General features: G+C 41.5%; 1 protein-coding gene across 1 annotated transcript in view; it reads left to right on the forward strand.

Moving 5' to 3' along the window:
* Positions 1-26782, forward strand: part of il1rapl1a (interleukin 1 receptor accessory protein-like 1a) — a 156709-nt gene that overhangs the window by 69453 nt on the left and 60474 nt on the right. Inside the window, exon 5 of the mRNA XM_008289001.1 lies at positions 24531-24605. Coding sequence (XP_008287223.1) covers positions 24531-24605 — 75 coding nt within the window. The remainder of the gene's footprint in view (positions 1-24530; positions 24606-26782) is intronic.

Raw genomic sequence — 26782 nt, forward strand, 5'->3', positions numbered from 1 at the left:
TGTGTGTCAGAGTGCGTGTGTGTGCGTGTCTGAGTGTGTGTGTGCGTGTTTGTTTTAGTACATGTCTACTTACATCACTGCACCTGTGCATCTGCTGCACATGCCTGTGTGTGTGAACTGTATGTACACATCCATGTATGCCTGCCCAGCTGTGATAACTGCAAACAAAAGGCAGACTTTCTGTTCCACCTGTTCCTTCCTGAAGCCAGTTGCCACTTTAGACACACAGGTGTAAGTCTCATTGCATCTGTCAGCCAGAGAAGAGCTGCTTTCCCCTGAAACAGGCAGTGCACCAAAAAGACAGATGAGATGTTGGTAGTTGGTGCCAGCAGCACCCACATAACAGTTTTCTTTGCTACAGCAATGATTAGGTGATGGGTAGCCAAGCTACAGGTGGTCAGCAGATATGTAGGCTGATGGTGTGGGTGAGATCATGTTGATGAATGTCACTGATTGACACATTCACCTCAGTGAGGTTACACTCTGACATTTCTGTCTAGCTAGTCAGATGCTCAACAATAGGAAATGTTGTGACTCATCTGTTGTCACTGTGGCCATGTCTGCTCCTCACTGTGTCTAGCTCGTGATCAGATACCTTTTGTACTTTAATCAAATTCGTGTGGAACAATGAGCTAAAATGTGCATTCCAGAAGAAGACTGAGTCAGTCTTTATTACTGACTTGCCAGTTTGCTGCAGAATGATGTGGGTGTAAGGAATGTCATGTCATCTTTTTCTCATCCTGTATATGGTCAACATTTTTTTCCTTTCCTCTCTCTTCCTTCATTCTCCTCTCCCCACCTGTCTCCTTTCTCTTCTCCACTCTCAACTTTTTTTGTTGTAGCTCTAAAAGGTAGGACGTATAGACAGATAATTGCTTGGTTGAGAACTCTTTCCTCATCCTCTTTCTTTTTGTATACTCTCTTCTCCTGCAAACCCCTCACCTCTGTCTCCACATATACTGCTCTCTATCCAACTGTCTCTCTATTTATTTTCTAATCCTGTCTAATAAGCCATTTAGGAGAGAACAGAGACAATAGCAACAATGCTCAACAATAACGTATAGGAATATTATCTCAGCTCTGGGCTTGTGTGGCTTTGAGTCCCAGTGTGGCGCAGTGAGAGGGCTGGGTCTATTCCTGCAGTTGTTGTTTAGCAGTGCACTGAAGCAGGCTTTATGCTGATTAACTGCATCACATCTGATGGATTCCCAGCGACCTCTCCACCCCTCAATATAGCTCTGGGAGCCTTTCAGGGGAAAAAGGCTTCCCTTTTTAATTAGACAAGAATAGGAAATCTATTAGTGAATGCAGACAAGGCTCAGTGCTGAATGAGGGATTGCTGAGTTCCGGCGATGTTGAACTAACTACAGTCATCTCCCCTGCCATTATTGCATTCACAAGTAAACAACTGATGGCCTCTTTGTCTCTCTCTCGTACCCATCCTCTGATGTGTGAGAGACAATTTAGGTATCAGAAGTCAGGAATCAGATGGGGTTGTTGTTAGAAAAACATAACGTACTGCAAAGTAATTAATTATTGTTGAAATATTGATCTCAGCAATCAACGGGCCTTTTTAACAGCAGGTACTTTGACTTGTCATATTAGGAAAAGCACAGGTATTACTAATACCATTAACTCCAGTCCATTTATGTGTCCCAGTAAATCATGAGACTGTGATAATGAGTTTGAAAGCACAACACGATGATTGCAGTTTGGTGGCTGTAGATCAGGGATTGTTCCAGACATGAAGCTGCATCCACAGACTCTACGAGAACAGGCCTCTTAGGGGTTAAGGCTAGCAATGCTATATATTATTCAAAACGTTAAAATCTCCTTTAAAAAAACAAGGCAACAATGAATACTGATAACAGGTGTTGTGTGTCTTCTGTTGGCCTCACTTGATTGATGTCATTTGTTTGGAGTCAGTTCCACCCGCAGGCCCCTGAAAGAGTAAGTGTTCAATAGCATTTCAAACATGTATTAATCCACAGCTGGAAATAGTCCCCAATAAATGCACTAATTATTGTGGGTACAAGAACGTTTGCTAAACATTTAAGAAATTACCACATTTTTTGATATCATTAAATGACACTACATAAGGGTACTTCAAAAAATTCTGGGCTTCACCTGAAAACAAGGCGTAACTCCTATTTTGGGGCATAATTATTCACTATAAAGCTTTATTTCATCCATCCATTATCTATACACCACTTAATCCTCACTAGGGTCGCGGGGGGGCTGGAGCCTATCCCAGCTGACGCAGGGTGAAGGCAGAGGACACCCTGGACAGGTCACCAGTCTATCACATGGCCACACTTAGAGACAGACAACCAAGCACACTCACATTCACACCTACGGACAATTTAGGGTTCACCAATTAACTTCAAAGTGTTTTTGGACTTGTGGGAGGAAGCTGGAGAACCCGGAGAGAACTCACAATGCACTGACTCCATGCAGAAAGATCCCGGGTGCCCCCACTGGGACGCGAACCAGCGACCTTCTTGCTGCAAGGCAACAGTGCTACCAATTGCATCACCTTGCAGCCCACCTTATTTCACTGTCTACGAAAACCCAAATGTTTTACACCATTAAATAAAGAAGGAAGGTTGAGCTGGCTGCTGTTGCTCCAGGACAATAGATCCGTCCACACAGTTCGGGTGGCAGAAGCAGCCAAACGTGGCTTTGAACTGTTGCCCCATGAAACTTACTCACCCAACCTGCACAGTCTGACTTATACACGATCCTCAAACAAGTCCCACCAACATGGCTGGCATTTTCAGAGTGATGATGAAGTCGTCCAAGCTGTTAAGGGGTATCTGGAAGCTCAAGATGAGACCTTCTTCTGCAGGGACAGCGAAGCTTGAACATCAGTGGACCACTCACGTTAAAGGAGATGATGTTGTAAAATAATGCAAAAACTTTCTCTTGTGACGTTTTCTGGTGAAGAACTTTTTTTTGACGTACCCACGTACAATTTTGACATGCATTTAAAGATTGAAGTCTGTGGACATGTGGATGAATGCCACGGAGCACAGAGGGCAGTCTATTGTCTAAGTAATGAGAGACGCACGGTTGTTTTTGGCCTTTTCCTGGATTTTGTTGACAGTACAACAGCCTTATCTTTTGATGGAAGGGGCAAACACACAGTGAAGTGTCCACACTGTCATGTAATAAGCCGGCATTACACACACACTCTTAAATCCTAATACAGTCCTTTGGTGCTCATGCAGTTTTCTGCAGTGTATGTTGTATAAGACGACACAACTTTGATAAATAAAAGACTAGAGAGGTCTTCTTCATAATCATGTTATATTTATGTTGAGGAACAAACAGAAAAAAGGGAGCAGAGAGCTTTAGCGCCACAGCACTGTCCCCGGCCCAACCGCTCAGAGACACAGCACAGCTTCAGTGTGTGTTTCACAGTTTTTAAAAAAGAAAAAAAAAACTCTTTAATGTTTAATATTGGGTCTGAACTTTCGCTGGGAAATGTTTGTTGAATGATTTATTCAAAGTCTTGCTTGTAGAGAGGAATATTTGTTTAACAATCAGTTGCAGTTCATGTGAGGATGGCCTTAAAAGTGCACACTTCTCCCCTGTTTGTCTGGAGTTGATTGAATGCTTCCTAATGTGGATTGTGTGTGTGTTTGTGTTTTCTACATTATGATTCACTGAACTCAGGAGGCAGATGCAGGATGAACAGTGTCTCCCTAAATGCTTTGCTTTGCAATTCTGCACACTCTTCCACACGCCTTCGTCTCGTGGCATCTGGGGCGTCTCGCTGGGATAACATGTTACATAATTAGCACCAAATTAACACTCAATTAGGCAACCCGTGTTGAGAGGGTGGGGACAGACTATCTTCAGAGGCTTCAGAAATCACATCAGAGCCGCATCCGCCACCTGGTCTACTGAGAACATACTACATATGATTTTGCATATGATTTTACAATATCCTAAATATACTATAATTACTCCACTCTAACAGTTCAAACAGAATGTCTGCTTGGCTACAATGTTCAGCAATCCCCAGCAGATAGAAGGATCAGAGATAGTGTGCTCCGGTAAGATGTGTTTTATGTTGTTTCAGCAAAAAGCTTTAATTTCTAAATTGCACCAGGTAGATTATGATATTGTGCTCCTCCTGAGAGTTAAGTGATAAAGAAGAAGTCAGAAAGTTTTCGCTAAAGTTCAACTGGAAAGTGTTTCTTGGCAAGTCCATCTCCGATGGGGGTAAGATCCTTCTGTGTTATGAGGCCAAACAAAATACGATTTCATCTGTTGTGGCCTTTCCAGGAAGCTACACCGATAATAAGCAAAACTTTCAAGACCCCCTTTTTCACTTTTAAATATGTACGTTTTGTTAGCAGTCCAGTATCTTGTGTTGTAGCTGTCTCTTTTCTCCACAAACTCCTGCAAGCAACAGACTACAAAGAGACAGAATTAACATCCAATAAACACAACTAGAAAGTCCTTGTTGTCCCAGATTATTCCTTCATTATGCAGTCTTGGCTGAGATAAGCAATCCAAACATTCAAAGCTAAAGGGAACAATATTTTTTCTTTGGACAGCCGTACAGGAGCGCACAAAAACGGAAAGCACCTGCTTATATGCTTCAAATCACAAACTTTTTCACTCTTGCAGTCTCCTTCTCTTCCTCTCGGTTGTGAACTCGTGCAGCCTTCGCCCATGTTTTTCTCTTTCTTCGCTCCTCTAACTTCCACCGTCTTATCCCCTCCCTCCCTTTTTGCACACATGCTTAGACACTTCAGCACACACGCGTTCACACCTCTGTTGGGGTGGGGTTCTTTATTTCATTAACAGCCGCTTGCACGCCAAAATTCATTATGCCAACCTTCTGTTCTCGCGCACCCAAGCATGCCAGCTAACGTGCGGAACAAATTTCTCCCCCCCCCCCGCCCCTCACTCTCTCTTCACCCTTCCTCCCTCACTCTCCTCCCTCACTCCTGCTAATAAGTATGTTTAGGATGTGATTCACCTGCATCAAAGGCTCCCTGTGAAGAGGCCCGCTTTGTATCACCGGTCCATGATTAGTCATTACTGTCAAACTCCCAGTGTTTCCCTCTGTTGCTATGCTTTGAAGCTAACAGGTGGTTCTATCCAAAATGCAAATAACGTAGATATTATTACGTCCCCTCGTGTCTTGTCTCCTCGTTCTTAGACAATGAGATAGTGCAGTGCTGATTGTGCTTCTTTGTAACTCACAACTATATGGAGTGGTTGCTAAGCCAAGAGGCGGACATTGTTTTCTGTGACACAGATTTCCCCACAGAAGTACGGTAACACGAGTATTACTACTTATCTGTGGAGTTAGACCAAAACATTTGAGAATGTGAATTATTTCTGTATTTTCATGACTAAATAAGTAATAATCTGTGTCCTGAAACACAATGTAAAACCCACTCAAAAACCCTCAGCTAATCTGTTTATTCATGATTATGGATTGAAAATGACCAAACTAATTCAAACTTCAGCAGAACATGGTGTGTTCAGGGATTCATTGCTCATATTAGGCAGATTAACAGCACAATTAGGAGAATTTCATATTCCATTATTAACTCAGTGGTGGTAATGCTGTATGTAATCAAATGCAGTAATGACTTGATTTTGTTACCGTTATTTGCGAAAGGATGGATTCTAATTTTCAGTGCACTAGTCAGATACCCATATGCACATTATGAGTTTTTACTGTACCTACTTTTGTCCATACTGACTGTGAAGTGACCACAAATAATAACAACAACAACAGCAACAATAATAATGAACTTTTTTCAATAGCACCTTTCTGGTGCTGTAACTGGAGTTACAAGGAGCTTTGCCCAACACTAAACTGCAGAAAGCATTAGATAGAATAATAAAAGAAGACAATAAAACATTAGAAAAGGCAGTGCAGCCTTAATAACAGCATCATAGAAAGATCGTCCTGAAGTGATTGTCTGTGTAGATGGGTTTTAAAAAGCTGTTCTGACAGTCAAGAGGAGCTTGTTCAACAGTGTTGGTTCCAAAACAGTGAATGCATCGTCCCCCTTTTGTTTCAGGCCTGAACTATGGAACTTTTACTAGTAGTTGATTCTCTAATCTCAGGGATCTATGCAGTGATTACATACATTTTTGCATGTTAAATGACAACATGCTTCTTTTTTTCCCATTTGAATCTCAAGTAAATATTCCTCCTCCACAGAGACTTCCCTAAAAAAATGTCAACTCTGTCTCTTTGTTTTTTTTGTTTTTTTTTTTACATGTGCCAATGCCACCAACCTTGTTGCCATGGAAATTGATAGGGTGGCACCTTGGGTTCGGCTGTGTTGTGACAAGTCATTCCTAGTGGAATAAAGAAGGCGCTTTGTCTTGGCTTTCCAGCCCTCTGGGACTTGCTTTATTTATGAGACACCAGTGAACATCAGTGCCATAGGAGAAAAAAAAAAATAGTCAAACATGATTGCCACTCAGACTTTAGGTCTCTGGTGCTTTTCTTGTAAATAAATGCATCTGGGTGGAGGACTATAAATTACTTTCAGTCCATTTGTTTGTTTATTCACTCACAGTATCTCAGACGTTGTAACTGAATGACACGATAGACAGATGATTCATGTAATCACTCTATTTGGGGGGTTTCAGAATTACTCTGATGGGGCCAAAGGAGGTGTTATCAACACAATAAAGGTCAAAACAATATGACACACACTATTTGGCAAGATGAATAGCTTTCATACTCGCTTGCTGTCTCCTTTTCTTGCATTTCCTGTTCTTAACTCCCATTTGCATGTCTTTGCTTTATCCCCAGTGTTTCCTCTTTCTACTTAACATTCTGCCTTGTACTGCTTTTCCTGATATTACACTTTGCCTTCATCACAAATAGATTGTCTCTTTGTTTCTGTTCCATGCAGCAGCACTGCCAGAGAGGCTGTGTACTGTGCATGTGTGAGTGGGTTTCTGTAGGGTTGTAATTGCTGGTTGATTTGTGGTCAGAGGATCAGACATCCTGCGGGGAGCGCGTCAGGTTTTTAAAAGCAGAGGAAAAAAAGAGCCCAGCCCTGCACCCATTTAACCTCGACCACCTCCAGGGAGGTCAAAGCACTCAATCAGCTTCTCCACTTTTATTAGCTTAGGATTCAATGTAAAATGCCGGCAAGAGGGTGTCTGTCGGTGGAGTCGAGTGCATTTATGCACTTGGTTGTTTGCAGGCACCTGGGAATACATGTGGAGGATGACATTTACATAAACAATAGCTTAACCACGACTTTGTAACCTTTTCTGAGCGGTGACAATGGCGACCGCTGCATGATAATTACAGGAAGTTAAATTCTGCTGGGCTCCAAGACAGACTGGTGAAGGGTACTGGAACATAGTCCATCAGTCACACGTGCAACAAATACAAAATCCTAATGCAAACCAGCAATCGTTATGCAGCTGCTACAGGCTAGCTTTACACTGACTGAGCAATGAGCAGCAAGAAAGGGAAGGCAGGGGTGGCACTGCAAAAACTTCAAAGTTACCCAGTATGTGAAAATTGTTAAGATGTCATGAAGTGCATCGTGTTCATGCAGAATGAAACCGCTTGTGACAGTGTTTGGACATGCCATCAATTGTAGTATAATATATAATAACACACTATTAAACAAAAGACAAAACTAAACTAATAGCAAAATTATCAAATCGTCTACGTGACTAATAGTCTGGATTGTTTCTGGTTTTCTAAACATTAAAAATTTTGTCCACATGTGATTAAAATCTCACTGCTACTTTACCAGCAGTAACACAGAAATGTCTCGATGGTTATAATGGGGCTCAGGACTCAACCTTTGTAACAAATCATTTATTAGAAGCTAAATAACAGTTTGTAATAGCTCTTAAGTGGAGAAAAGTACACAAAGTGACTAACTGTAGGATTCTAATCAGTCCTGTCTCCATGTTGGGGATAATTTGTAATCATATTAGTGCTTTTATGCAATGTGCGTAAATGGGTGTAACTCTCTCGCTTTGGAGATGCTCGTATGGATCCTGTTGCTGTCTAATGCCGCTATTTAATGAACTCAAGGGAAAAACTCCTTTAAACGGTAGGAACCAACCAACTAAACTTAGGCTCGTGCTTGCATTTGATCAAAACCTGGATCCCATTAATTATTGCTGAATCTCGTTAAACTGAGCTGCTACAGTCTCCGTCTCCTTCACACTAAAGTTTAATTTTCAAAGTAATTTCTGTTTGTAATAAGTGAGAGACTGAAGGACAAAGCGAATGAGAAACGTGTTTTGTGACTTTGGCTTGAAAACTGTGTCTCTTGCATTTTGTTTTTGGAAAAATATTGGAGCTGAAATGTAAAAGAAAAAAAAAAGCCATCCCATAATTTGAAGTATAACACATCATTTGTGCAACTTAGTAAGAATTCCGTTACAGCTTTTACAGAAATGTGACAAAGGTGCTTATTCATGCATGAAACCGACACGTTCCAACATTAGAAAGGGCGGCTGTGGCTCAGTTGGGAAAGTGGGTTGTCCTCCAATCGCAAGGTTAGCAGTTCGATCCCCCGCCCCTCCGCAGTCGAAGTGTCCTTGGGCAAGACACTGAACCCGAAGTTGCTCCCAATGGCAGGCAGCACCTTACATGGCAGCTCTGTCACCATTGTTGTATGAATGTGTGTGTGAATGGGTGAATGACAAACACATTGTAAAACACTTTGGATAAAAGCGCTATATAAGTGCAGAGCATTTACCATTTAGAAAGAAGTTTGTGTCTAAAAGGTATAATTTAGCTTTAATTGCAGAACAGCAGAAAAGAAACACAGGAGTTTTAATCAGAGGTTTAGATGTAGAGCTGAACACCCAAAATCCAAGTTTTTAATGAGAATTCTGACCAAAGTCGGCAAAATTTTCACAGAATAAGCTTTTTAGCAAGTTTTTGTTCACTTTTTGAAAAGTGGCGTATACAGTGAAACCAAAATGCCTTTTCCAAACCTCATCACTGTGTGTACACATTCAGTCATTATTGTGTAAACTGGAACTGCACCAGCTTTTCAACTGTACCACTTGCAATCCTAAACTTGTAGCTTAAAACAGCTATGTGAACATTTCTTTAGAATAAGTGTGCAGAAATGAAAGTGCAAAATCTGGCCAAGCGAACATCAGAATCAGAATCCTTTAATGTCATTATACTAAAAAAAAAAAAAAAAGTACAACGAAATTGGGTGCAACCCCATTCAGTGCAACGAGCAACTATAAATTAACAAACAAACTTCTGCAATTAAAGCTAAATTATTAACATATACTATTACATGCTAACAAATGCCTTAAGTTAACCCCAAATCAGAGTGCTGTGACATTCAGTATGTAAAGCATGAAGTGTAGAAGGTTGCTCTAAGATTACCAAAAATAAAAGTCCAAGATCAATGATCCTGTACCTCATTCCACCCAAATTACACGGCAAAATGGCTGCATGCAACAGATGTTCCTTCCTAGCCACTGCACCAATAACACCCTGAGGTCGGCACTATAAAGCCCGTCGGCAGCTCTCGTATAAAACCACTTGGGTGTTCTTCACAGCTCAAAGACAGTGCTTTCATCAGGGATTGTTCATCTACTAAAATATATCATCAAACATTATTACAAATGTGGAAAAAAATAGCATTAAAAACTCTCAACTGCGGTGCCATAATGAGAAATCAGGAGCCAGGGCCACAAAGGAGGTGCAAAACAAAATGATGGATTCAGTCCAGATGGTCACCAGTGCAGGCAGGACAGCGGGAGTTCTGTTAACACGTAACACTACTGCAAACAAGCACACAGCTAAAACAGTTACAATACCAACAATTAAATCCATCTCTCCATGCCGCGTGGTATTTACTTAGCCACATGCATCTCCTAATAAAGCCGTCAACAACAGAAATTAAAAAAAAAAAAAAAAAGATAGATTCTAGATGCCTTTGGCGGATTCGTGATTGTAATCTGAACCCTCTGGCAGATGCTGTGGCAATCGCAGCTGTGGATTTCATCATTAACATCAAGTTTTTACTCCTTTTGTTGATTACAGCTCCAAAAAAAAAAACAACAGATATAGTGAGAATGCATCTCTATGAAGAATTGGTGCATCTGACACTTGTCTGAAGAACTGCTGGTGTCCATGCTTCTATGTCAAGGACTAGAGGAATGCAGTGATGGAGGCCTTCCCGTTCACTCTAGGATCAGCGGAGTCTAATGGCTTCTCATCAATTCCTCCTGTCTAGGGAAGTGTGTGTCATGACTCCTGTAACTACTTCTGACAAGAGTGATGAAGCACTTGTTAAACTTGTAAGATTCTGCTGGAGTTTGAAACCTTCAGATATAAATCTGTGTAGCGGGAGATGGACAGAGACGGTGAGTGAGGGGCAAGCAGAGGAGGGGACGAGTGAAAAGGCAAGACAAAGAGCGCCTATGGTTTAGACGTGACAGATTGGAGAGTGGAGGGGAGGGGAGTGAGGAAAGCTAATGATCTCCATCTGTCTTAGAAGGCTGGGAGAGAAGAGCATTGTTAGGCTTTTGGAATAAGGGGAAGCAAACAAACACATGATTTGCAGACCTCACCCTGGCACTGTGTTATGGGACTGGCTCCATTTGAGTCAGCTGGTGAAACATAGCTCAGAGACAGTTTAGACCATCAGATGTGTCATGCTAATGATTGCTGTTCTCCAGTAAGAGTGTTTGTGTAACACTGTGTGTGTTTGCTGTGTGGATGCCAGTGTCTATTTTAGGTTTTTCGTATGTGTGTGTGTGTCTGTGGTAATGTATGCTTGTCTATTTATAACTCTGAGCATATTGAATTTGCATGTATGTGCACATCGTGTGCTTATGATCACAGATGAGACTAATGAATCTCTAATTAGAATTTGGCACAGGCTAGACACACTCTACAGTGACTCTAACATCAAGGAGGGGGGGGAGTGTGTTTAGCGTTAGTGTGGCCACTCATGCTAGAACTGTGTTTAATAGCCTCTTCTTTGTCCAGTTAGATTTTCTGCTTGTTTTTTTCCCCCTCGTCCAAGCTAATAAAGAAATGTTTTCTGGTAAGATGCCACTGTCAGGTCAACATAATTGGCCTGTGACTTCCAAAATCATTACAAATCACTGCTGGTAAATCAGCTTTATGATGCAACAATGCTATAATTAAGCTCCATTTAGGTTTAATGAAAGGTCGCGGGTTGGAATAAGTACTTTGTTAAGGGTTAGAGAGACACTGAACTCTGAACTCCAAGCATTTAAGCAGTTTCTGTTCTTGTTGTTTTTTTGTTGTAGTTTATTTTTTTGCTTTTGTCACATATTTACTCACTACGGGCTCATTTTTCACTGCAATATAAAGTCCTGCACCTCTATGAAAACAGCATAACCTTGGCTTAGAAGTAGAGAGAACTTAAACATGCCTTGTATGTAATAATACAGTTACAACGCAATAAAACATAACAAAAGGGGAGGGAAAAGAAAACTAATTTCAATGCTAATCTACTTTGCAAAAAATGTAAAAACCTAGACAACAATGGAAATACAAATGGTGACTCCACATGCTATAGATATTTTACCACTTACTTTTTTACTATCTGTACCACCTACATATTCTTCACGGTACTCTGTAAGCAAACTGTAAAGAAACATTTCACCATGTTGAATGTATCTTCCAACAACTTGGCCCGCTATATACTATTTTTGATCAATGCTGTATTTATTTAATTGACCAAATGTGTATTATTTTCCTCCTAATTGCTCTGGCTAGTTTCCATATTTGTCCCCTATTGTCTGGATATAAACACAGCCTGCAGTTGAGTAGAGAACTGCTGGGTTTTTGTGTCATGACTTTTGTTCGCATGATCACAAGTCAGTTGTGGCTTCTTAGTGAGACTGAGGAACACACTTATTTATTTATTTTTGTTCTTACTTGATCTGTTTACTGTTTATTTTAGGGGAATTTTTGAGTGACGCATGTGGAATAAAGTTGATGTGAAAATCATAATTTTAAGATTAGATTTCGCCAATTTTCCAGACAGAACCTTCTGTCACAGATGGGTAGTTGAAAGTTGAAAGTCCTGTCGTTCTTCCTGTTTTGCAGCTTCTTTTTTCACAATTAATGGTGTCATTCTGGTAATTAAAAATAATAATAATAAAATAGCATGCCATTCAAACCCATCGCTGGGTTTTGGGGTTTAAAATTTTTAATTACTTAAAGCCTCAACAGGACTTTGTCATGTGAATGACATCATTTATCATTCGGAGCACTTACTGAAGCAACTGATGCCGTACTTCTTTTTGGGAGGACAATCTCTTAAAGTCAGTATTTCAACAATGGCATCTACTAGTTAGTGTCTGAAACATATCTCTGCAGTAGAGGAAAGACTCAAAAGAAGACAAATGTGTAGTAAGAAACAGCAGTTCGCTCAACACAGTGTTCTGTATTCGAGGTGAATTCTATTTTGGCTTATTTTGGGATATTGCTCCTGTACTGTACTGTATATCAAGCAATTTTCTGGGTGTTTTTCAGATATTTTTCAGAGACATAGCCCCTCTAAGCTCTATGCTGTGCAGAATAAAGAGAAGCTGGGAGCTGGCGAGTTGTCTCTCTTTCTCTGCTTCCTGCTCCTCAGTTACTCTGCTCTTTGTAGAAGGCGCCTGTTGTCCACATGTACTCCGCTAGTCTAACGTTGTCACCTGTTTTATCTTAGCCAAATCCATTTTGCCTGCCTGCACCATCAAAAAAAAGAACCATCAGGTTGTCAATTAACAATTAAGCTATCTGACAGAGATGTGAAAATCATTTGGTCCGCCGAGAGAATCGATTCTGCTGACAACCAGTTCTCTCTCGCTGAATAACAAAGTGGGACTTCTTCAAAAAGATGGTGTCTCCTAATATTAAATGAACACATGCACAGGTTGGAATTAAATATTAATTTTCATTTAGCTATTTCTAGCTTCTTCTACTTATCTCCATCCCTTACTCCTAACCCCCTCAAAACTGTGTTTGAATAGCAAACTTGTGACTTCAATATGACAAATGTATAGCACAATAAACCCTTCAGAATTGTGCCCACACTCCACTGTAAATTGCATCTTGACAGCCACATATGAAATCCTGACAGCCAAACAATACGAATATGACTTACAGTAGTTAAGAAAAATGCCTCTGTTTGTTGGAAATTGCATTTAAACTTGGTTTTAGATGCAAGGAAACTCTTGAAAGCCTGTCCAAAACTTGTAAAGACAACACTTCCACCCAGGCAGAAGGAAATATACTTTAGGATGCTGCACAATGAAACCATTAGAGGATAGTTGCTTTTTATTTTCTCAGTGCAGATCTACTCAAGGTAGTGGTGGCTCAGTGGTTGAGATTGCTGGTCAGAAGGTCTCTTTCTCCTTCAGCACAATCCTAATTTAACCTCTAAGTCTGTTAAATGTTATTAAGGATATGATGCATAAGGAAATTTAAGTAAGTTTGAATAAAGATTAATGAAAGTATGTAATGTTACTGAGTGATTTGTCTATTTAAAAACAAAAAGACGATGAAAGGAAGATACTTTTTTCAATTATATTCCTACCTCAAGTCTAAATGCTAGCTACCTCTATCAGGGATCTCTATTAAACGTGACTTGTTCATCTGCGTATACACACTGGATTCTATCTGCAAGGTGGTTCCTAAACCACGATACAACCTTATCACCCATACTGATGTCACTGAGTCTGCATGCTGTAATTGAATTTTCTTCATGTATATTGTAATGAATTCTTTTTTAAATTTAATTTCAAATAGACTGAAGCATTCAGGTCATGTTTATGCTTGTACATTGGTCCATGTTGTCTGTTTGGTTCATACATGCATGGAGCAGTTCTGCTTATACAAGCCTAGTCTTATAAAATACAAACATCTTCTGAAAACTTCTAATGGTCATGGGTAGTTGAACAGCTCGGAATGTAGATTAGTTAAATGTTTCTTCACAAGGATAATAGAGATAAAGCCACCTATTTGTCAGAAAACATACAGGAGCTAAGAGCATTAATTGCATCCAGTAAAGACGATAATGAGATATTGTATTGCCGTAACACCAGAGTTGCATTTATTCAGTTAGAGCATTTTAACTCAAGGCTGACAGTGAATGCCATCTTGCAGAGTATACAGTTCTACTTTTTATGATAAAAATGTACAACATGAGTGTTGTGGTGTTTTAGTGGTTTAACCCTGAAGATCAGAATAAAGGATTGGATGGCGTAATCAAACCATGTCGGGAACAAATCCAGTCTGGATTTGTCTTGTATGACTTTGTCACACACAGCTCCACACCCAGTAGATTAAAACAAAATACTCAAAATGATCTAATACACAAGTAGAGGACAAAAACATTTTTTGGTGTATGACAACACAGACAACTGTGTACATTTATCACAGAGTTATTATCACAGATGAGGGGCAACAGTAGATTCGGGGAGCCGCTGAGGTTGCTGTGGAGACGGGTCAAAGGGAGCTGATGGAGCAGATGGCAGTGAGGTGACCCTGCAGGCTGCCTATCTGTTCCTCTGTTACTTCATGTAAATCTCAGCCCTATATGTGTCGCCGCAGGTAGCCTACTGGCACTACCAATGTGTTTACACACCTGGACAGACCTGAGGCTGCTATACAGCGTGGCAAAGAAGAGACAGACCTATACACACACCCTTCCAGTGGGATTTTACACTATGCATGCTGGTTGTAATGTGCCAGGACTGTGTTAATCCTGTCCCTCAGGTGTGTATCCACCTGCTTTGGCTCTCCCCTGCAGTTGACTGGGTTAGCCTTGTCCTCCTGCTCTGACAGAGTAACAGAATGGATACCAGGCCACTAGGGCTTCCCTCTGAATCGCCCACAGAGATCGGCACTGATTAGACGCTAATCCTCTGTCATTGCCGACTACTGTCACCGGATGTTTTGATGGTCAGATTCTGGCTTGTCTAAAAATGTTGTTCTTCTCCCTTTGCGTGTCACATGTCTCCCTTGTTGATTCCCCCTCTATGCCTATCTGCATAAGCTCCACAGGGGTGTATTTTGTGTACATTTTCCTCTTTCATTCAGTAGAAACGGATTCTTTATCATCACTCCACCTCTGGGTTTTGTTATCTGAGGCTGACAGGAAGGTGCGTGCACTGTTTGAGCGTGCGCGCCTGTTAGATTGTGCACGCGTTTTGCTAGGATGTGTGCAATAGGAGCATGTGTTTGCGTGGGCTTGTGTGCGACACCAGGATGCGCGCTGAGGTTGCATACTGGCAGACATAAGCACTGACCTGCATTATTGAATATGTACACGCTGTCTGTGAGCCGCGCCCTAATGGAAGAACAGTGTAGTGTACACTCTACCCATTGGGAAACATTAAAGTTCACACCGATATTATCCGAGAGACACTGCGCAGACACACAGATGCTGCACATGCTGCCAGGGAGAGGCAGGAGCACAAGCTGGGTTGAGTGCCGAAGAAAAGAAGCCGAGAAAAGAAACCGGCGAGGCTCACTGAAAGGTAAAGAAGAGTGCGGTGGGGCCAATTGCGGGACAGTGACTAATGGATGAAAAGATGACAGTGGGGAAGAGAGGGCCACACTCTTAGTGAGACGGAAGAAAAGAAAATATCACCCTGTGCTACAGTGAGAGAGGTTAAGAGCAGAGCAGATCAAACAGACAGATGAAAAGAGCGTGATGTTGCGCTCACAGAGGGAACAAAGCAGGCTATGCTAAGCTACGCCCACACAGATTGTTGATATGTTGATACTTCATCTGCAGTATGGTTGAGGCCAGCGTCTAGGCAGAGTGTCATTGTAAGCACAAGGATCTTCTCGCCATGAAATGCTCTCCTCTCCTGTCCTTATCTATTCTGGTCTTCTTTCTTCTTGTTCACTGTCTTCACCCACACATCATCATCGCTTTTGTTTCTTTCAACTTCATATTAGACCGAGGTCTCAGCAGAGGCTCATTAGCTAAACACAGACATACATGTGCCACTTGTGGTGCGCCCTCCCATGTATTTGTACTCATTAGAGCACTGAATTCCATCACAAATCCTCTCATGATCCACTTGTATAGATCCTCACCGGCACATCTGCTTTATCACTTTCTTCCCCCCCCCCCCTCTATATTTGCCAAATCTCTACCTGTCTTCTCTACCAATACGTTCAAATGAACACAAATGAACGCGACAAGGGTTTTGCAGATGTGCTTGCCAAGTTTGTACACAGACACAGATCCCTCCTGTGCTCACTCTGGTGGGTTCATTAGGTTTTCTGATGCCGTTGTCATATAACTATATGGTACGTTCAAAGATTTGAAGAAACGGTTTGAACTCTGCCTTGTGAATCTCGCCCCAAGTGCCAGTTGTTTGGCATAGAGCATCTGGCAAACGTAAGGCTGGAACAGTCACATCTCGTACTGTAACACAACAAGAGTGCAACACACCATATGTGTCACGCATCCCTATGGACTGCGAGGAGAGATGATTGGACAAGTTGTTTTATGTGTGTCGCAGGGGGGTGTACTTGCATGCACATTTAAGAGAGAAGAGTAGTTGTTACAAAGGTTTTGCTGGTGCTGTACCTGCTTTATCAGTGTAATTACTTTCACTTAATTAAATTAGATCTAGAAATGAAGTCATTGTTGTCATTTCAACAGTGAAGCAAAGCCTGCTCCACACTTTTCTCTGTACACACTTCATGAATGAAATGATAAATTATATTTCCATGCGTGCACTTGTGTCAGTGCATGTGTTTTATAGAGTGTTTTGTTTTTTTTCTGCTCAACTCCGAAGCACAAGGGAGACCATTAAATCTTGAAGTTACCTCTGACTCCCCCTCTCCCCTCGCCTTACCTTCCCCGCTTCTTTCTGCTCACTATTCTGTAAACAATAGATCCATAAAAATGCTCCTCATTCATTTCAAACACACTTCACATTCCCCGACTGCTTAACTGAGCCTCTTACTGCGAACACAGCGCAAGTTATTCTATCGGCCTGTGTAAAATATAATCCTTGTTGAGTGTCTGGAAAAAACAAACAGCCTTAATGAGGTTGCTTTTTAAATAGTACATAAAGTATGAGAACACATTATTATAATGTGCGGAGGTGGATACTTCCTGAGCATTAATTTTTATATCCACTAGCCTGACTCAAGAAGATTCTTTGCTTAAGTGATGCTGAGTTATAGTAAAAGGCCTGTTAAAGTCCGCAGGGAGGAGGAGGTCTGCAGACAGCAATCCCATACAAGGAGTTACCAGTGAGATTACTGGATCCAGCAAGAGCATTTATAAGGCCAAAGACCTGCAGTCATACACATAAGCACAAGTGTACACGCGTGCACCTGCATCCACATGTACACACACCTGCTGAGAGAGCAGAATCATGGTAAACCTCCCACAATCAATAATACATTTTCTCCATCTGTTCTTTTCACTCTGTGTCTCTGTCACTGCTCCTGCCTTTGTATCGTCTCATTTCATCTTTCACGGTTTCCTCCTTCAGTCAAATTCATCTTTAATTGGCCTCCGTGTAGTACTTTTTAAGTAATGAAATGTTCAATGTGGTTCCTAGTGGTTACTTAACATGATCCGCAAATGAGCAGGGAAATGTCAGGAAAGCGCTTTTAATTAGCTCTTTATTCTTATTTCACAAAGATATGGATTATTGAGACGTCACAGCTGGAGCCCCGCTTTGAACGGTTTGATCGCTGCCATGTTTCATCATCAGATATTCATTCTGAGAGCAGCTTAGTCAGAAAAGTTCAACTGGCCACTCGGCCGAAAGAGGCCAATTGTTCTCACTTTCCTCAATGATAGCAATTTGATGCTGCCAGTGACTATGATTTTGAAATCTGTTTAGTTATATTTGCAGGATGGAATGGAGAAGAAAAAAAAACACTCCTGTGGCTTTGATGTTGAAACATTTTAGCTGTGCCAGGAGCTGGGCTCTTAGAGAGCACTGGTGGATGGGTGGTAGAGTGTGTGTGTCGGGGGTTGTGATGTGGTTCAGGATGAATATAACCGCTTTTATTAGCTTCCTCTGGATGACACCAACCAGCTCCCAGCACAGCTTCTCTCATGTGGGAAATGGTCAGGTCTGGAATTGAATTCTGTATACTCTGAGGTGACTTTATAAGGGGAATCATACAGGACGGTTATTGCACCATCAGGAATGAAATGAAACTGGCTCAAAGGTGACAACAGTACAGGGGAAGGTCACTGTTAATATATGGTGATCTCCTGCAGTACAATATAGGAGTCTGCCAGCCGTAGAGGAGAACTGAGACTTCTCTATTCAAGCTTAGCAGTCTTAGGAGACTCACAAGGACTTCATGTTTGCTCAAGTCTCCTTCCTTCTATTTTTGCTTTTCTTCTCTGGCTTGACTGCCTTTGTTGGTTAAAAAAAAACACACAAAAAAAACCACTGAAAACCTTTGGGAGCCAATTTTGTGCAAACCAAAGGACAACGCAGGCCTCTGTTCACAACTTCATGTATGTGTGTTTGTGTCCATGCATGTGCGTGTTTGTCAGTTTCCATCACTGTGAAGTGCCAGGTCCATTTGTATGCCCGTCTAATACTGCACGTGGAAGTCATTTGTACGTTTGATTCCTTCTCATTTTCACCTTTTGTCACCAATTTGCCAAGAGCTTATTTCTTTCCTGCAAATCTCTCCCCACCGCTCTGCCCCCACAAATGAGACAAGTAACAGAAAAAGCCCAGTAATCCAAGTATCTCAGCTCCATCCTTAATTCATTAATTTGCTGTTTGCCTACAGTTACTCACCCAGAATAATCCATCTGGAAAGTCCAGTGAGCTTTTCCACCACCAAGCAGAAATGGGATTGTGGATGACTGATCACAAAGCTTACATCCACAGAGTCTCATGCTGTGTTAATATATCCACATGTAGGCCGGCACACATGCATACACATACGTACAAAGTTTGATTTAGTCCCTCTTCCAGAGCACTTAAAACCTACTCCCTGTGAAGTCATGTAGTTATTTCATGCGGACTATCTGGTGAATACTGAAAACACAAACCCTGGATGTTTCAGACGCTGTTTTGCTACTTTTTTTTTTCTTTTTTTTTTTTTTGCGCTGTCAGGCCCAAGTCATGTGCCGTGTGGATGAAAAGTTTTTGGAAATACTTTGTGTCACCTCCTGAAAGTTAATTCAGCCTTGTTTGCCGCACAGAATAGACAATCCTTCTGCCCTGGGGGTACTCAGGCATCAACGTTTTATCATGATCCACTGATCTCTGAGCATAAAATTTGCACAAGCATACCAGGTCAACCATTTCCGTTCCCTCAGGACACAAATTCACCCAGGAGACATTCACTCTCTGCTCACAGACACCAACGAGAAGACATTTGGTTTAGGTCAAACAATTTCATCAATTTTAATTGATTCTCTGCTGAGATTTTTTGCCACATATTTCTAAAATAATTCCTCCTCCATGTTTGTTGGGGAGAGGCTGTAGCTAAGAAGATGAACATCCAGCAATTGTTGGGCTGTTGGTTTGATTCCCATCTCTTCGTGTCCACATGAGTGTGCTTTAGGAAGACAATTGCTTTCTGTGGTTGAGACAGTGCCATGCATGGCCATCTGTGTGTGTGAGCGGATGAATCAGAGGTAGACTGTAACGCTCCATTCAGGGACCCTGTGGAGTTTTCTTGTAAACAAAAGTTATGTGTTATTCCCAGTGTGCCTTATGTGCATTCTGCAGGTCCAACACATGTGCAGAATTTCCTTTTTTTGAAAGAAGTAACAGCTTCTATAGCATCTTCTACGCTCTTTGCTTGTGTGTTGCAGTGTTTTTCAATATGTTACCTCTTCTGGTATCAATGGAGTAGTGCTCCACTACTGATAGGAGCGTGCGTCCTGTCACTGATGTGCATGGGTTAGTGTACGTCCTTGTGCACGTAGGATAGAGAAAGATAAACCTCAATAGCACCACTAGAGGTTGGAAACTCTACAAGGAGACTTAAAACGTCTGCAAACAGAACCATCACATAGCATCACAACCATAGACTGCATAAAAGATGGACGTAGCTACCGAGACGTCACCCGTTGGTTTCTGCACTGAGAAAATGAAGCCAGGGTTTTGCTACTTCCTGGTTGACATCTTGGATTTTTGGAGCCAGTGACGCAAAAATCGTCGGAGGCGGGCGGAGCTATAGGAGCAGCGATTGGTCAGACGGATTGAGAGGCAGGCCCTCTCTGCCCGCCCACATTTACCGTCTTCTGCTCGCTTCGTCTGCATCGTCGCTGCCGACTGTCAATCAAGCCAGCCACGCCCCTTGCCCCCAAAATGTTGATGATTTTTTAAAAATTCAGTATTGATTTATTTTCAGATTGGCCACCTGATCTCTGGACTTGACCATGAAAACTAATTTGAAAAAAATCCTGAGCTGGAGGAATTATATTTCATGTATTTCATGATCTGTGATCACTTCTTTTCCAATTCATTTCTATGGGAGCCAGGGCTTTTTGGAGCCAGGACTAGCGGACGTAGTGATATTGCAGGTTTTTGACACTTCCGGGTTGGCTTCATTTTTCGGGGCCGGTTGCTACGTCCATCTTTTATACAATCTATGATCACAACACAAATCTGACCGACATGTTGTCAAATTATCCATGTTATCCATCACTAAGACTTTGTTGCAATCTGCTGTTAAACGTATCTTTTGAAGGAGCAGATAGGGACACAGGTGTGTTTGTTTTCACCTTGAAAATATTGCACACTATCCAAAAGAGGTTTCCCAGCATCCGGTTTTCTTCTCATGATGCTCACACAGCCTTTCATTATGTTAACAGCTCACCAGATATATTTGCATGTTTAATTACCTTTTCATGTCCATGGCTGCTTGATTCCAGACTTTGCCTGTTAATGGCAAGCAGAGACTCTTTTTTTTTTTCCCTTTGTTAGGAGTTGCTCCCATTCCTCCACATTTAAAATGGTGTCTCCAAACCCCCCCTCCCGAACCATGATAATTGATGTATTTCCCATAAAGGAGTGGTAATTAAGATAATGAGATTTTCGGAAGCAAGTGTAGCATGCCAAAATGAGGGGGAGCATGTTTCGTGACTGGTTCACTTTAGCTTTATAATTTAATTTTTTTTTTTTCCCCCCTTTCATTTTCACCAGCTCGACTTCTCTGTCTACTGATGTCTGCCTCCTATCTGTGCTCTTCATACCACATCTGCTTCCCCTCTCTCGTCCCGTACACAGCTTGTCCTCATTTGTTTGCCCAGTGCATAATTAGCTATAGGATCACCCATTGTGTAATTATGTATAGCAGTTTGATATGTAATTAAAATTGTATCAGTATCCAGTGTAATTTGTGCTATGTGATTACCTATTAACAGTGCAAACAGTTGTGCCTAAAAGCCCGTGACCGCCCCTCTCATAAATGTCACTGTGCTTCTGTCAGTATTTGCATACACACAGGTGCTTCATCTGAGCAAAAGAAAAAAAAGAGAAAGTACTGAGATTAGCACACAATACATTAACATTTTGGTCTGTGTGGCCTCAAATGAACACTTTTTCCTGGCCCGCTCCAGTAATTGTTAAATATGTTATCATGAAGCCATAAACCAAACGCTTTACACGACCATGCACTTTACTTGAGACAAGACTTTACTCTGCTGAATTACTTAACGCAGCAATGTTGCATAGCTTGTTCCTTCCCAAATACAGACACCAACACAGAGGAGGGCTTTTAAACAGCTTGCTAGTGCACTCTTATAATAAGGCTACAGAAAAGGGCATGTGAGGACACTCTAAGGAAACGTCTTAATGAATGCACACGGCTACAAACTGGCCTGGATAAACCACCCTCACAAATTCACCGCTAAATAATTAGAAATGCCTAAAAAGTCTGCTGGTGGGAGTTACTGTTGTTGTAGTTGATAATGTTCGGTTTTTAAATACCTTGTTTATAAAGTACAGAAGTAGTTCCTGCCTCCTGAGTGGAAACCACTGAATGCAACATGAGTGTTTGTCTTGCCTCTGTATCTCTGCGCTGGAGTGTGCCATGTGGTCAGAGGTCGTGTCCTTCTTATCAGATGTACTGTAAAGATGTAATGTCTGAATAAATGCATTTGGATATCTGTTAAAGAGACACACACACAATATCAAGCCTGTTTTAGATCAGTAAACAGTAAATCTTTATCGCTAGCCTCGTAATGACTGTAATATAATCAGAAGGGTCGAGCTCTGCATTCATTTCAGTGTAGGAGAAGAAATTGTAAAGTCTACGATATCAAACATGTCACGCCTGCTAGCAGGGAAATGGGGATTATAATGTGCTTAATATGCCGCAGTTTTTCCTCATGATGCAATAGCGGAGCAACAAAAAAAATGTGTCGTAGGTTTTAATGGATCGCCAAATATACTACATTCAGACAAAGAAGGAGCGTGTGCATGACTTGAGAGTTTTTCAGTTTCTTTCACATAAAGGGGAGAAAAAAATCACAAGGTAGTTATACATTTATTGAAGAATAAATGAACGCATGACTGACCGGTCTCTTTAGTTCCTGCTGATAATTGCCATAAAGCAAGGATTGTTATTATATTCGGCATTGATTATATTAAACATAAGAACTGAGGTCCAAAATAATTTAATCACAAAAAATAGATACAAGCAAACAATTGCTATATTGAAACAGAAATTTCCTGAATTTGTATAATTCAGCTAACACTACTTACATTCAACAAGACAGCATGGTGGCCTGACATAGTGAGAGACGCTGCACAGTCCAAGTGCCTTGCACCCTGGCATGAAAGGTGTAATTTCCAGGTTAGTGGCAGTGATTCAAGCGCACAATGGACGAGCAACTGCTGTTAGAGCACCTGGGCTTAAGGCTGGACTGTGGGAGATTCAGTTCATTTTTTTAAAATTTATGTCACATGTCATTAAGGTGCAGTTTATTGTAACTGTATCGTGGAAATAGCTGGTTCATAGTGAATGCACTCACAGAAACTGATGGCTTTAAGAATGTGATATTAAATCACACTGAAAAACACAAGAAACTACATCCTTACTTAACCCAAAAGGAAAACTATAATGTGATCAATATAAACTTGCAATATGAACTTTAAAGGTTTGTGTTTACTTTTAAAAAATAAGAAAAGGGGCCTTGAGTTCTTTTGGTTATGCAAAAGTCGCATACTGCCCACAGCAAAGTAACCATAACTATAGCAATAAATTCTCCTCATGCTGCCTTTGGCAGCATGTAGAAGTGCTTTTGAGCAGTGAATTTGAGCCCTCATGTGCTCTTGAGGCCAAGTAGCATCAGAGAGGAGCTACACTGGAAACATTTCAGTTTTAAAGCTACATATGGAGCTTTTACATAAAAAAAAAAATATCCGTTACATTCAAACTTTTGCCCGAGTTCATACAATCTGTCTGTATTTCGCAGTATAGTCGAGACATTTAATAGTGATGTTTTCCAAGTAATATTGGTAGAGGGGAGCAACCGCAGCGATGACAATGGAATAGGCTACCACAAGCAGGAGTGTGGCAAAAGCCATGGCAGAAAAAAAAAAAAACCCTATGTACATCTACGAAACGTTTCTGATGTTCCAGATATTATAGAAAATTGTGTTCGAAGAATTAGTCTAGAAAAAAAAAAACACATAGCGGGTATACATAATAAACATGTGTCTACAGTGTAATGACTCTCATTGCCAGAAGGGGGAGACAGACATTCCGCACTGCAGGTTTGAATATGTGACTATTTAAGCATGAAAGCATTGCTGCAAAAAAAAAAAAAAAGAAAAAACAAACAAGCACAAATGTAGAGGTTGTTTTTATCTTTGTAGTGGATAAGTGCCTTATGATCAAGACATTTGACATGAAAACACATTCCATTATCTCTATTTCTGTCCCTCCTTGTTACTCTTCAGTCATGCAGATCTGTACTCTTAACCCTCAAGTCCTAAAGAGCACAGCCCCTCATGCAGAACACACAAACGCTTTTAACAACAATAAAACTGCTGCCTGCTCTGGCAGTCCCCAGAGGAAGGACTTGAGCAGCAGGTCTGACATCCACCGTATGGATGATTAGCATCATTACTGCATCAGCTGCTCCCTCTCACTCAGACACACTCCTTGATGGCTCTTCAAATACCTAACGCTCATCCAGATTAAATGGTGGCATGTTCTTGGCAAAGTAGTGATTCATTTATGATTAGAAGTAGGTCGGATAAATGGAATCCGAGGTCTGGAGGAACCACACGGCGTTGTGGCCACAGCGATGCAAAGTTTGTTAGGTGAGAAAGAGGAATAAGGACAGATAGGAAGTGGATATTTATGCACTACTGAGGAGTGTAGAGAAGACAAGTAAGGGAGTAGTAAAAATGAGATCAGTTCTGCTGAAATGCTAACAAATCTCAGGCCCAGAAGGACATTGAGAACAAACTAAAAATAGCTCAATCGGAAATCCTCGCTATTCTTCTTCAAAGATATTCTGTTGTATTGCTGGTTTGTCTTGAACCAAACTTAAAATGTGTCTTTTCTTCCCCATTTTCAGCTCCTTTGACCGACAAGCCACCAAAGATCCTGTTTCCCTCGGAAAACAAGATTAGCAACATGGAGCTGCAGCTAGGTAAGATCATCATGGGATTTCCTCCAACTGCAGTCAGTAATGTGTGTGTCATTTCCAAATGACGGGAGAGGGATGACTTTACAAATCCTGTCCAACACACCTCCAGGCGTTGAACGCAGATCGATGATGGCACTTTAATTTGCTGGAGAAACAGCGAAAGAGAAAAAATAACGATTGTAAAAAAAAATTAAAAAAGAAACGGTTTCAATATATGCAAATGGTGGGTGCTAATGTCCCTAAGGCTGTTTTGTCAACAATGGAGAGCCCATATGGTGCCAGGGTTCCATACGCTGACTCGCCACATGGAGAGGCGGCCTCTTTCTGTCGCCGTTGTTTGTCTTGTTTGACGTGGGGTCACGATGGGCATACCATGTGTCCATGTGTGCACGAGGGAGTATATGAGTATGGTTTGTTTGTTTGCTTTTCTTTTTTTTTCTAGTGACAGCATATTGCTTGATTTCTGGGCACAGTCCGCTGTCCACATGGTGCTTGGTGCTCCATGAATGGCTAATGCGTCTGTCATGGTGAAGTCGATCAGACAAGACTGAGAGGTCTGGGAAGCGGAGAGGGATTGGAAGAGTATGTGACAGAAAGACAGGGCAGGGACAAAGACAAAGAAGGTGCGATGTTTCGCTGAGCGGTTGCCTTTTGTCTTCAGTCTGATGCTACTGGAATGCAGGTAGTTCATTTAAAATGCCTCCACGGTTGGCTGATCAAGAGTGAAAAATTGCTGCTGTTGATAAACTGACAGGCACAGCCTCACATGTCAGCCTACTCACACCCATGCATGAACAGGTTGCACAATGCGGAGCCCTTCAGCTGTTTGTGTCATTTGTCTCTATCTTGATTCTGCCGAAATTTTGAGGAAAGGCTCCGCATCTCCCTTGAAACAATTATTTGGAGCTTCACTGTCAGTTTTTCCTAAAGAAAGTGTTTTTGTGGAATATCTGTTCTTGTGTGCAGGTTAAGGACAGTTGCACAATTCATAAAACTGGGAGACTTTTAATGTCCTCAATCAGTGTAGTAGAGGTTAAAATATCCAGATTTTTGGATCCTTTACCTTTAAAAAACCTTTACTATCAATAACATTTCAAGTTTGTCTCTATGCCCACGCCAGGATAGGCTCAACAAAATTTATTCCAGGGCCACAAAAGACATTATTCAACTGTTTTCACTGATTAATTGGCACCACCTAAATATTTAAAACCCACCTCTAATGGTACCGTGCACAAGGGGTTTTGGCACTACCGTCAGCGAAAAGAGCGAGGCAGACTCGCTGGGAAAGATGTGTGATGTCGTGAAGCGAGCCCCCTCCACACCCAGACTCATCTATAGCATAGAGACACAGAGGTAAATATTTTACAGTCGGCCTCCATTTTGTGTGCAGAAAAGTTGTCTCTCCCTCCAGACGGGAGTTTCTCTTTTATTTAGCTTTATTTATTTATTCTCTTCTTCCTTAATATTTGTTGAGCCATGCCCTAAGCAGCTTTATGGAGCAACGTGACAGATTTATGGTGGCCAGAACGTGCACAGAAAGAGCCTGGTCCCTTATGGCGAGTGGGAAATAGAGAGGGAGAGAGAAAAAAAAAAAAAAAAAAGAAGACAGGGGATCCAGTGGAGGCCGGTGGATGGGCAGTAAAATCAGAGCCGTAAGCAGAGAGATAAATCTGCAACACTGCCGGGAAACACAGACCCACTTTATCTCCTCTGCTGTTGCAACCAGTGCAGGTCTCATACAGCCTCCATCACGACTGGCTTTGCAACAACACACACGCGCATAAATAAAACACATATTTTACATAAACTCTCTCCAGCAGAGACGTAGTGGAAAGTCAAAGAGGATGATGCAGAGATTAGAGCACAAAAGAGCGCGGAAAAAGAATGAGATTGAAAGCGAGGAACTGATGAGAGGCTTCAGAGTGGTCGTGTTGGCAGGAAGGAGGGTCAGAGAGAAGAGAGGCTTGTTGAGAGGGACAGACAATGGGGAAATAGAGACAGGGTTTTTAGACTGTTTGTCTCCGAGGAGGGTTTTGTTGGAGTGGAGCTTCCCCTTCTCTTCTCAGGTATCCTTGGATGTCTCTGCCAATGTGTCCCTTTTCTGCTGAAGGGGCCAAAATCCCACAGCTACAGATTGTCACTCAGGACTACATACATTAAACCCCAATGCCGCCACCGAA

Source organism: Stegastes partitus, unplaced genomic scaffold, assembly GCF_000690725.1.
Source record: "Stegastes partitus isolate 25-593 unplaced genomic scaffold, Stegastes_partitus-1.0.2 Scaffold587, whole genome shotgun sequence".
In the NCBI taxonomy this organism is placed as follows: domain Eukaryota; kingdom Metazoa; phylum Chordata; class Actinopteri; family Pomacentridae; genus Stegastes; species Stegastes partitus.